This window comes from Thunnus thynnus, chromosome 24 (genome assembly GCF_963924715.1).
Source record: "Thunnus thynnus chromosome 24, fThuThy2.1, whole genome shotgun sequence".
NCBI lineage: Eukaryota > Metazoa > Chordata > Actinopteri > Scombriformes > Scombridae > Thunnus > Thunnus thynnus.
In genome coordinates, this window is record NC_089540.1 from 5,875,294 (window position 1) to 5,888,896 (window position 13,603).

General features: G+C 37.4%; 1 protein-coding gene and 1 long non-coding RNA gene across 4 annotated transcripts in view; both read right to left on the reverse strand.

Annotated features, from left to right (window-relative positions):
* The window catches only part of LOC137176907 (gamma-aminobutyric acid receptor subunit gamma-3-like), a 125,893-nt gene that overhangs the window by 66,194 nt on the left and 46,096 nt on the right, over nucleotides 1-13,603 (reverse strand). For all 3 annotated transcript variants that reach the window (XM_067582943.1, XM_067582942.1, XM_067582944.1), the window contains 2 exons: nucleotides 7,522-7,613; nucleotides 6,969-7,100 (listed from right to left, as the gene is read on the reverse strand). In XM_067582943.1, the coding sequence (XP_067439044.1) occupies nucleotides 6,969-7,100; nucleotides 7,522-7,613 (224 nt within the window). The remainder of the gene's footprint in view (nucleotides 1-6,968; nucleotides 7,101-7,521; nucleotides 7,614-13,603) is intronic.
* On the reverse strand, nucleotides 1,731-6,961 carry LOC137176911 (uncharacterized). The gene is made up of 3 exons (XR_010925889.1): nucleotides 5,993-6,961; nucleotides 5,628-5,839; nucleotides 1,731-5,540 (listed from the first exon to the last, which is right to left on the reverse strand). It is a non-coding gene; the product is annotated as an uncharacterized lncRNA (long non-coding RNA).

Here is a 13,603-nt window from a genome sequence, read left to right on the forward strand (position 1 = left end):
TAACCTTTCATGGAGTACACTGCATCGGTATACCATCAAGCACAGTACCCAGACCAATCTTCTCAAAATTTGAACATTTTCAATAGAAAGAACTGATCAAAAGCAAAGGGAAAGAACTAAAAGGAACTAAATTTGGAACTAAAAACCAATTTCCACGTGTAATAAACGAATGCCACAAAGTACTGTACCCGATCCTGAAGGAGAGCTGGAAAAACAACAAGCGAACGTACCTGGTGGTGGACGAACTTTACATTAACGGCCAACTCCTCAGAAACACAAAGTTAACTCCATGGCTCTTGTTAACACACCATAGACATAACGATCAACATAATGCACCTTTAAATCTCTGGCCGGTTCTTTGCTTTTGTCTGGTTTTCCCTTATTTTTATTAATTTATTTGATTCTTGTCCCTCTCTTCTTACTCCACGCCAATGTGCGCACTGGCTCCGCTCATTGCATACATGCATACACTCATATATACAAGCAACACACTCAGACCGTCGCTCCACATACAGATAAATACAAACACACACACTCCAACCTTCACATCTCTATCTTACCTCCATTCCTTACATCTCTTCCCTCCCTCTTGCTCTTTTTCCTCTCTTCAATTTTTCTTGTTTTGCTCACTCATTCATCCTTATGTCCTCACACCAATTCACCTTTGCATTATGTCTGTGCAGACACAGATCAAACCCTAACAGAGGCTCACTCACATTAACATAACAAAGACACTTGTACTCAGACTAAGAGAACAAGAATTTTAAACCACCTTATTAAACTAATGGCAGACATATGTTTGCTGCAAGAGACTCATTCATCACATTCAGAATTATATAACCTCAAATCTCATCAATTTAATCAAGTGTTCTCAGCAACTTACAACAGTAGACAAAAAGGTGTCTCTATTTTAATAAACAAAAGAATCCCTCTAATTCACCACTTCAACACTGCTGACTCCAAAGTACGATATATTATAATTACTGCATCCATCTATGATAAAGAATTCACAATTGCTCACATCTAAGATCCCAAGAGCGGCAATCCATCTTTCTTTGACACATTTTTCTCTACATTACAAGAACCAACAAATATCATAACTGGCGAAGACTTAAGACAGTAATTAATCCTGCAATTGATCGGTCAAGAACAGATGGCAATTTTAGAAACCGGCACTCCACCGAATTATTAAAACAATACATGAGAGATTTTGGTCTTGGCGACAGTTGGTGAATGAGTAACCCATCATCTAGAGAATACCCCCCCCCACACCCCCACACCCCCACTACACCAATCTTTTGCCCAATTAGACTTCTTTTTGATCACTAATATACTCTTAATCAAAGTATTTGAAACCCTGCACTAGTGTCCCTCACCTTAAAACCAAGAATCAACCACCAAACACTCTCCCTGCTGGCACTTTATTACCTCACTGCCTAAAGACTCTGATTTTACTGCCTTTATACAGAGAGAGTGGGCATCCTTTATGGAGTTGAACAACTCCCCAGGAATCTCATCATCAGTACTATGGGCAACAGGCAAGGCAGTAACATGGCAAGGCAGCAAATAATATCATACTCAAAAAAAGGAAAAGGAACCTGAATAAAATCTGGAAAAGAAGATTAAGCAATTAACAGACATGTGCTCAAACAACCAATGAACAAATACAAAATGAGCTACAAAAAGTCAAATTTCAGTTAGACGAAATTACAAAAAAAAAAACAGCAATATTTAGTCAATCAGTTACAACTCAAAAAAGAAAGAGCAATAATTCCAGCCATAAAGAATTCTACAGGTGAAACCATCCAAAACTCACAAGAAATAAAGAAAAATTTTCAGATATTTTACAATAATTTATATTCTTCGAACACAGACCCTGACCCATCAGAGATAGAGTCTTTCCTTAACAACCTGTCCCTACCCATATTATCTAAGCAGACACCGTAGATGAACCATTGACATTAGATGAACTCTACAAAGCCCTACTGCACATGCCAAATAATAAATCATCCGGACCTACCAGCTACTGCCCTCTGTTACTAATAAACACTGACTTTAAAAAATCATTACAAAAACCATAGCCATCAGATTAGAAAGTAATTTCCACCTTATTACACCCCAATCATGAAAAGACATGCTTCAGATAATGTACGAATACTATTTCATCTCCTTAACCTCTCACAACAAACTCAAACAAAGACAATTATTGTATCATTAGACACAGAAAAAGCATTTGACCAAGTTAACTGGACTTTCTTATTAAACAGACTACACAAATTTGGCTTTGGGGAGTCGTTTACCCATTGGATAAGAACACTATACACCTCACCCAAAACTACAGTCAGCACAAATGGAATCACACTTTCACACTTCACCGAGGTACCAGGCTTCCCACTCTCTCCTTCATTATTTGCTATCCTCAGAGAGCCACTATGCACTCTATGCAGATGATATTTTATTGTACTTTCAGGACCCCTTGCTTTCGCTGAAAGAAACCTTTAATCTCAATAACACCTCTCTAAAATCTCTAATTATACAATAAACTGGAATAAATCCACTATACTCCCACTTTCAGAAGATGCCTCCCTCATAGGATGAACTGCAGCTGTCAAAATGAAAATACTCCCCCACATTAAATACTTCTTTTCAATGCTGGCTGTCACACAAACAGTTCAAATCTATTGACTCTCTCATTACACATTTCTACTGGAAAAATAAAAAAGCAAAAATTAAACTATCCACGCTACAAAAAAGCAAATCTCAAGGTGGGCTAGAGGCTCCAGACTTTTTCTTCTACTACCTGGCAAATCAAATATAATACCTAATATATGAATCCATCAAACCAACCATAATGTTCCATGGATAGATTTGGAACAACTACATTGCAAAAACATCTCACTCTCAGATTTACCTTTCCTCAACACAAAGATCAAACAACATCTCTGCTATAAAAATACTGCAATCGCCACAACTCTGACAGCCTGGTGGAAAGTCATTAAGATTAATAATTCTACTCCAACACTGTGTAAATACATTGCTATTTGGCACAACCCGACTTCTAACTCCACAATTCCCCTCTTCACTACCACACATGGGCACAAAAAGTCAATCAAATACATCTGATTGACAAGAGCTGTGACACTGTTTACATAAAAGTTGGTAAAGTCTTCAAGTAAAGGCATGGACTGCCCGTCCACCTCAAGGTGTAATTATCAGTCTTTACAGCTTGAGCACCTGGTGCAGAAGTTAGTATGCACTCTTTTCCACAACAATCCTTTTACCAGTTTCTAGAATACCTAAAACTTAAATCCATAATCAAAACAAAAATTAACATAATTTATAACCCACTGTGAACCTTCCAAAGTAATTAATGATATAATTTGATTTACAAATTTAAATAAACTGACCTCAAAACTCTACGGACTTTTATTAACCTCAGATAATTCTGTAACAGTCCCAACAGCCAGCTGGAACACTAAATATCTCTCCCTCAACCGACATTTGGATATGTATGTATGAAATGTACAAAATGGGACTGGCAAACACAGACAGTTGCTCACAATGCACAATAGATAATTATTTTCATGAACTCTTGGCCTGCAAACTGGTTCACTCTTTTTGGGACTCTATAACACAAAAACTCCATCTCCACCATCTTGGACTGCAGAATGCCTTCATCCCCACAGCTCTGTCTGCTAGGAGACATTTCAGAAATCAACATACCAAACAAATACAAGAACAGCTTGCTCGTTTCTCTAGCTGTCGCCAAGAAAACAATTCTCTAAAACTGGAAATAAAACAAATCAATAAATATTACCCATTGGACCAACCTCCTTTCAGAATACATATCTATGCAGAAAAAAACAGTGCTTACAATGACAGCATCACATTTAATGAAAGGTGGTCCCCATTCTTGTCCTTGTTGGGGCTGGGTTAATGCCACGCACATTCCCACACACACACACACACATCATCTTGCAACACACACAACAACTTGGAGACACACACCCACATACACCGACACATACACACTAGGGACTATATTTGTTGAGGCAGTAAAATTATTTGTATTTGTATTCAAATAAAAGTGGAACAAGGCTTAAAAATCCTGTTTTTGTTTTTATAACGCTTTTAATTTTTGAAAATTAAAGTGTTACAATAAGTGTTCATGAATAAAGTACCTTAAGAAGGAGGCCCCCACACTGGGTCTCAAACTGGAGTCTCCCAGATCACAGATGACTGCGCTGACTACTGAGCTAAAACTTTACTTATCGCCTCATTGCAGCCAGACCTCTACCTATTTATACACCCATAACACAGAGACAACACACTGTGTAATGTGTAGGGAGGAACTTTGTAAAAAAACCACTATGTGTGCTTTGCCAAATAATGTATTTGTATGCACACCTAATACACACAAACTCACACACACACACTAATTTTTGTTTTGCCTTTACTTTATTGTATTATTCATGGCAAGTAAAATATCAGAGAAGTATGCTTTATAATAACACTTTACCAATCATTTGAGCATAAACCATAGTCCTTTACTTGATCCATCATGCAGGCCTTTTCATTTCACCTTAAAGGGGCAGTTCACCCAAAAGTCAAAAGAGTATATTTTTCTCCTTACCCAGAGTGCTATCTATCCATCCAGATCATTTCGGTGTGATTTGCTTAGTTTTGGAGATATCTGTCGTAGAGATATCTGTCGTAGAGATATCTGCATTCACTACAATACAATGGCGCTGAATGGCGCTCAAAGAAATACATTTGAAAACGTCAAAAGCATTATCTCTTTACAAAAATCATGACCTAGTTATTCAAGATAAGCTACAGGCCTTGTTGTGAGCAGTTTCATGTGGGAATTATTGTCTACTGAACCACACCCCCCATATTAATGAATGGGGGTGTACTTCGGTGCCCTGGATGGTGCAGGTGTAAAAGCCGAACTGAGTGGAGATTGCATACAGTGAAATTAATCAGGTTGTGTAAATGTCTGATTATATCATCCAAAAATAGAGGTACTGACACAATACTAAAAAGCTGGAAACTTGTCATATCCTCATCTGATCAGGTTCAGATACTTGGCCAACAATGGAACCATGTGCTTGGACTCTTGAGTTGTGCACACTGTATTTTTCCTATAGATTTTATCAAGAGAAAGAATGATTCATTTAAATGATATGACTCTACTCCAGTCAACAATACCCTTCTGTTGTATATCATGCCAAAAGGGAAGGGTCTAAAAGTAAAAAATGAAAAGGAAGGGGAAAATCCACTTCTTAAAGTGAGAAGCATAATTATAATGTATGGAGAGAGTGAGCTAAAATTGGATCTTTTTAATGCACTGCACGTTGTACAATCATTACTGTGTTTCGCATGAAAGTATTCATGAGGTAAGACTAACAACACATTCATATTTTCTCTCTGAGCACTTTCATCTGCCAACAAAATTAAGTTTAGCTCACTGCTCCAATATGCTTGGACAGCTTGGGTCATACTTTATAACACCTTACCTGTGCACAGCATTCTGCCCCCTGTGAAACAAGAAAGCATCATTCAGAGTCATAAATGCTGTTTCTTAAGTATTTTATTCATTAAATAAATAAACAAAGCTTATTAACCTTACATGGCCTCCTCCTTCACTGATGTGGATTACACCTCTAGGAGGGATTTGTTGGAACCACAAGTCAAATGTTGAACCTCCCTCTGGAATATTAAACAAGCAAAAATGAGCTGACTGGCCTCAAAGGTGATTTAGATTGGTCTGAGTCTTTGGTTCTCAAAGTGGGGTCCGGAGACACCCAGGAGTCCTTGAGGGGGTTCAAGAGGGTCCCTGTAAAAAAGTGTAGTAGTTCACTTTTACTAATATCCTATTCACTAGAGGTTAACACAATGTATAAGAATGACTATTCTGATCAGAGGTTTCACTCCTCACCTACAGTATAGACCATTATGGAATTCTCTACTTAATCATATTTAATATTACCTCCTCAATAAGGGTCCCTGGGACAAAAATTTCATCAAATGGGGGTCCACAGCTTGTTAGATATCAATCTGGGGTTCCTTAACATGAAAAGGTTTGAGAATAAATTGTCTAAGATTCAATGGCTCGACTGTCAACTGAAGGACTGTTTAACAATAAGCGTCACACTATAATTGCAATATTTAATAAACAGCATCCGATTCTATATCATAAATATGAATAATAACCATATCAATTTAAATTGCCAAAATCCAAATGTTTCCAAAGTGCTTATTCTGTTGTGTATAGCTATCATTAAATGTACAAAGTTATCCTATTCCTTTAGTAAGTGTCCGAATGTTCTACTCATAAGGTTTTTTAAAAAACAAAAAATCTTTATTGGTAAAACATTCCACTCATAAGGGGTGAAGTGTCCCCATTACCATGACTAATGTAACAGTGAACTAACGTTAGCAACGCAGTCAACTTAAGCTAGGTTGTAGCTGCTGGTTAGCCATGAACAATATGTTTTTCACTCGCTAGCTAGCAGGCTAACAGCTAATGTCAGTATAGCTAACGCTAACAGCAGATTAGCGCTGATTGAAATACATTCTGAGCCAAAAGAAAGACATGACAATAATTTTACATAACTTGCTAACACACAATATATGTACCTTGCGTTTAGAGTGAATGAAGAAATTAAAACTCACCTGGAAGAATGATTTAAGTCCTATTTAGAACAAGGGATAGTGGTGCACTTCAGCCTTGTGTGGCCGAAATAAGTACTACAAGAACAACAGCAACAAAAAATTCACCTGCCAAAACTTTTTTCCACCTGTTTTCGCAGATGAAACAAAAAATTAAGGAATTTATGAAGATTATCCAAATAAAACCTTTTCTTTTCACCTGTTCTTAAATCATAAACACAGGAGAGAAAACAATTTAGATCAGACTTAGAAAATGGATCACCAGATTTTTTTTTCTCACTCAAGCTTTTTACCTCAGTGTGTAGAGTATTTTTCCATTGTTCCAGATCCTGAGCAGCTGATTGGGAGTTGTTATCCAGTGAGAGTCGGCGTTCTTGGAATTCCTAAAGATGGTGTCGGGCAGCCAGATTAAGCCGACCATATTGCTGGTTGAATAAGAGGCAAACAAAGACGGAGAGAGAGGAGAGAGAGGGAGAGAGAGAGAGAGAGAGGAGGCCAGAAGGTATGAGATGATTGCTATTTGAATTCCTTCAGATTTCTCTGAAATGCATGAAGCAGCTCCACTTCCCAATAAGAGGATAATAAAATAGCCGGGCGACATGGGGAAAACAAAGCACATCAATCAATTTGTTCCATTAATTAAAGGCGTCTTCCCAAGAGAGAGTAGAATATTGTTCTCAAATGAGATATGCACAGTATGAAATGTTTAGACACAATAGTTACTGCAGTGGAAGCGGAGAAAGACTTACGGCAGTTACAACAAATATTGATGCCTCTGACATATTCGGGAATTTAAAATGAAACTGTATGTGTATTTTTGGTATATCCTCAATAAATCCACTATACCTGTTGAGGGTTAGAATCCGCATGCTGCTGCTGTTATAACGCAGACGGGTGTCCACCCAGGTCTGGGCGAAGATAATATCGATCTGGTACTCCTGGGGAGAGAAAAGTAGAGTCAATATACAGATCTTTTTATAGTCGTGTAGAGACAGATAAAATGTGCTGGATGAATCCTGTGTGCTGCTAAGCAGTCTTGGTCTAGTCCTTCTGGAGGAGCTGATAATGTGTTTGTTTGAACACAAATGTGTCCACATCAAAGAAAATACTAAAGCAGCACAGCACTCACTGGAAACACTCAAATACACATTATGCTTTTGATATGGAAATTAAATTACACCATCTCATAAATTGTTTACTTCAGCACTTTTTTTCACCTCAGCAATGACCCCTCTTCTAATTGTGAGAAGTTTCAGGGTAAGGATATTGAATCTGAATTTCCTTACTTAAGCAGGTAAAATGAAAGTCAAAGTACTTGTCTGGCTGGCATTTTTATAAGGATCTCTGTGTGTAGTGGCAAACTATTTATTTTTTCTTTTTAGCACACAATATGTTAAATTCTTGTCAAAGTTGAATACATTCTCTTTATCCGCCAACCTAGGTAGATAAACATTTAAAGTAATTAGACATGTCTGAAAAATGTTGTTGAGAGGAAGCTTTGTTTGCTTGTAGGTTTATCTTCTTGTACTGCAGCTGCTGCTTGACCAGAGCTTTAAGTGTTGCAATGAAAAGTATAAAATAGAAAAACTCCTTTTTCAGTCTAGACAATGAGCATTAAGCGCAAATGTCAGGGCTGCAGCCTGCACACTCCTCTAGAGAACTTGCATCCAAATAACAGCAGGCAAAATATAGCTGACAAAGAGTGCCAGTCATTGATTTTTGCTATCTTTGAGCCTTTAAGTAATAACATTTGCCTTCACTTTGGATAGATGTAGGTTCTGCTGACAGCAGGCTACACAGCTGTGCCTCTCAGCCGCCAGACTGCAAATAAACTTGATAACAAAATATTGCTGCTACATTAGTGAAGTGAAATTTTGTATTTATAATACAGGCATTATGGCTGCAGTCGCTGCATCTGTTTTTTAGTCGTAAAAGTAGAGTTAAGTCCACAAACAACTTAACAACTCTACATTTGACACTCCAAACTGATAAAAAAAACTTTGAACTGACAATTAAACCATTGTTTCTTAAAAAAAAACAACTTAATCCTGACAAACAGACACTCCATTAAAGCCTGATTCGTTGTAGTAAGCCTCGTGGTCTCCACTAACCTATTTAGGATGCCTGTAATGCTGCTCCCACTTATTTGATTCAGTTTGATGGCTAAATAACCATTATTTGAAGTGTGACATACTCTAGTGTTGACACTAATTCGACACTGCTTAACACAGAGTTTGTAGTGGCACTGATCACCTGAACAGAAATCCATTATTGTAGAGCACTTGGCTGGAAACCTCCGAAGTATTCTTTCGTCATTTTTAATCAGTAATTATGAGTGAGCCATTTTTTTTTCTCTCCATCTTCAATATGGTGTGTGAAATGCTGCCAAACTTGACACCCGCTACCCAGACTTTAGGTCAAGCTAGGACTGTAGCATTTTTGAACATGCTTCTCTAATTAGTGTCTGATTGAGCTGCTAGTTTTAGCAGTCTAGCATTTCCCCCAAATCTGACGATTATCAAGGAATAGACTGATTAACAACTTTGTCCCAATTAGCTTCTGTGGCACAATCAACATTTTTGTCACTAGTCTCTCAAAATATTCAAGAAAATACCAGCAAGCTTTCTAATTAATTTGGCAAAGCAAATGAAGAAGACGCCTGTCATGATGGTGGTGTACTTAATCTGCTAGTGCTCTGCTCACTCATTTGCTGCCATGTCTGCTGCTCCACCACTCATGTAAGTGACTGCCAGCATCTCTGGTGTTCATATAGTGTTTTAAAGGCCCCATCTCCACCCAGCATCCATCTATAGGCTACCTCTCAATAGGGGTTGAAGTTATTATCGTCACTCCCCACTCCCTGGTGAAAGAGAGTGACAAGGTCAGAGCTTTGATGTCAAACATCAATACTGAACATTGTCTACATTCACATAATATCGTACGTGAGTGGATTATTTGTTGTTTTATGTTTTTATGTCTGCAAAATGCACGAATGCATTGCACGAATTAAATATTTTGGATTGAACTGATTATCAACTACAACAAATGCTGACATTATATAACCTTTACTTAATCAGGTCCCAAATCTCATTGATGTTGAAATCTCATTTTCAAGGGTCACCAGAGTACATACAAATAATATAAATACATGATTAAAAAGAAAACCTTTTACAGGATGTCATTTGTTATTTGAAGATAAAGATAATATCTGAAGATAAGATCAATTGTATGATCAATCTGAAAAAGCCTAGAGATTAAATACATTTTAATACCAGAGAAAAAGTTAGAAAGTTTAGAAACCACTCACTGCTCCCCATTGCTATGAAGCTGAGGACTTCCAACATGGCCTGCAGAAGGTCAGTACATCAGCTGGAAGTCCTCTATAGAATGAAAACACGGCGGACTGATACTTCAATGATAAGGCCAGACAGCATGAAATCATAAGAAGTCATTCACAATCCCAAATATTGGCATTCCAGAGTCTATTAAGTGAGAAAGTCTCAGAGTGGTAAAAAGCTGGTCTGGATTTAAGAGTAAAGTGTGCAATTACAGGAGGATTTACTCCAGAGGACATAGTTTCATTTTTAAACTTTTGTCAGATTTATTCTCATCAAAAGATACTAAGGTGACCCAACAAATGATACATCACAGATTTTAATGTCCTGTGGCTTTAACAACACTGCCTACAGATAAGACATACTGTAAGTACACACGCACAAACTCACAACAAATATCTCAGTTTCACACATAGTGAAACTCACTTTCTGACTTTTCTAACCTTTTCCAAATACAGACAGACGAGGCCTGACCTTCCTGATACATCTGTCACAAGACTCACCATTGTTACTGTCGACCCGCATGACCTTTGAAGGATAATGATAAGGAGACACGCACTGAGGGTGCCTATAATTCAGACAGTCACAGCAAACCACACAGTGCTACATGTTACGCCTGGTGCAAATGAACTCCCCCAGCAATCCCCAAATGGGATTTTCTGCTTCCACAAGGTCCTGTTGGGGACTACACCTACAAGACAAGGCACTGAGGCAGGTCCATTATTCATGGACATTATGCAAAACAATGAAGCAGAGTGTTGGGAGATATCTGACTGAAATTAACTACAGATGCTTGCATAATTCCCCTGGGGATCCATTTCAAAGTCAGAAAACAAAAGGTGTTAAGGGAGTCCATTACTCACAGCTATTGACGAAAAAACAATGAAGTAAAGACCTGTAGGTGAGAATAAAAGGTGACTTGTATTGTATATTCTCTGCTGGGAAATTAAACGTAAAGCCAGCGACTGAAAGTAATAAGTTCATTATTTAGGATTATATTTCCCTCCTGTCCCTGACTAAGTTCGAGTTAGATAGGGGAAATGCTATGGAAACCCTTACATGATCAAAAATTAATAATTTCTCCTGTGTGTTGTGAATCCAATTCACTACCTTGGAAAAAAGGTGACGGTGCAGGTGACAAATTTCCATGCATTTGATGAAAAAACTGTAGCATTGTACATATACTTGCTATTTCTAAGGAGAGGGAAAAATCAATAAATTTGGCCCTGCCCTCTTTGAGAATGCAAGTACCAGACAGAATCTGATAAAAATGAAATCCATTATTAAAGCCAAAGGATGTTGACAGCAAAGCACGCCTGACTGAAATTAATTAGCTTGACTTGAACAGCATCAGAACAAATAGCCTCCCCCTTATCCAGCCTCATAATTTTTGCATGGAGGCAGATCGTTCCTCACCAATTACAGACGTCGCTCAGCTCAGATTTTTCACATCCATGTACCAAAACATGTTTCCCAAGAGGGCAGATATACTATCTTTATAAGTTTGTGTTTAATGGGAGCTTGATTGACATCTTTACGCTCACTGAGCCGGAAATGTTGTTCTCGCCTGAAAGTTTCAGATTGCAAACTTTCAATAAACAAAATGTGCCTTGATTGGTAATGGAAGGGTTTTCAGGTATCAACATCTTCAAATCTGTAATTAAGTGAGTCATTCATTGCGCACTGCTAATTCCTCCCTTCATTACCTGATTTGGGGTCATGTAGAGAGTAAAATAACCAAATGAAAATGAAAGAAAAAAACAAACAAAAAGAGAAAAAAAACCCTCCTGTGGGTTTGTGTCAGTGAATGTAATTACATACATTTACTCTAAGTAATGTACTTAAGTACAATGTTGAGGTATTTTACCCCACTACAAATATTTTACAACTGTTTCTGTTTATTTTTTTAACATACAAAACACAAGACAAGACACAGGTCTTTCTTGACCCCCTAAAGAATTTAAATAAATGTATTTTTCATTCAGTAAATATTTCTAATAGCTTCCATTCCATAATCATCTCCTCCAAATTTATAGCTTCCTGTACTCATGTCGATAAAAGAGGAGGAGGGGTTGCTGGTATCTTCTCTAATAACTACATTCTCTAATAAACTGTTGTTTTGGAGACTTTTTAAGCTTTGAATACTTAGCTTTGGTTATTAAAGCTCAACAGTCTACTGTACTAATTGGCTATCTATTAACCCCCTAAGCACAACACCAATTTTTTATCAGAGTTTTCTGATTTCATGTCAATCATGAACAGTTATGAGGGATTACTTTTCATTTTTAACTTTCATGTCAATGACAATGCTAATTCAAAGGCTATGGAATTTTTAGATGTTATGGCCTGTTTTAGTCTTGTGCAACATGTATAGAGGACCACCGACAACCACAGGAATACATTAGATTTGGTCATTAAAAGGGATATCAAAATAGATATCTCCCATATCACCAATGTTCCCATTTCTGATAATTTAATGCTACTATGTCTGCATCAAAACAGTGTAATGAGGCTGTTGTTGCAAAGCAAATCCTTGATGAAAATTTTACGATTAGATTTTTAAATGAATACTTTTCCTCCATCCAATGTTTGCTCAGTTAATGATCTAGTGCATGGTTTTAATAATAAATTGAGGTCTTCTTTTGACACTGTTGCGCCTCCAAGAATTAAAAAAAAGACAAGTAGCCCACAAATTACCTTGGAAAACTGCTGCTATTTGTCAGCTAAAAAGAAAAAAATAATGCTGCCAGAATAGAAAGACAAGCCCATTTCTCAAAGATCATTCTTGAAGACAAACACAACAACCCCAAAGTCCTCTTCTCCATGATCATCACTCTTTTGAATCCATCTCCGGCTGTCAGTTTAAATGATCAATCCTCAGTTCTTAAGTGTCAGGAATTTGAATCATTTTTTAAAGCAACAATTGACACCACTATATCCAGTATTATAAATACAGATTCATTAACCATTTTTGACCTACCAATGGATGAACCTCCACCTATGACATCTTTTATTATGACAACAGATGATGAAACTGGTGTCACTATCAACAAAATGAAGTCATCCACATGTACACTTGACCCCATTCCTACCAAACTGTTTAAATCCAGCTTCCAGTGCCTCTCTCACGAAACAACAAGAATAATCAGCACATCTCTGCAATCAGGTACATTCCCCTCTGCTTTTAAAACAGCTTTGGTAAAACCTCTGCTTAAGAAGCCTAATCTGGGCATTAGTAACCTTGCTAATTACAGGCCAATCTCAAATCTTCCGTTTCTTAGTAAACTTCTTGAGAAGATTGTATTTGACCAACTACATGATCATCTGAATACTATTATTATACTGGCTATCGGACCAACCATAGCACTGAAACCACTTTATTAAAGGTAGTAAATAACCTGCGGATTTCGACTGATTCAAACAATGTGTCCTCTTTTTGTTAGATTTGAGTGCTGCATTCGATACAGTTGATCATGGCATTTTAATCACATCATCCAATCCAATGATGACATCCAATGCCAATGTGCTTTTTTAAAATCTTGCCTTCTACATCAGTAGTATTTATCCATTTATAGACTGCATAAAGAAGTTTT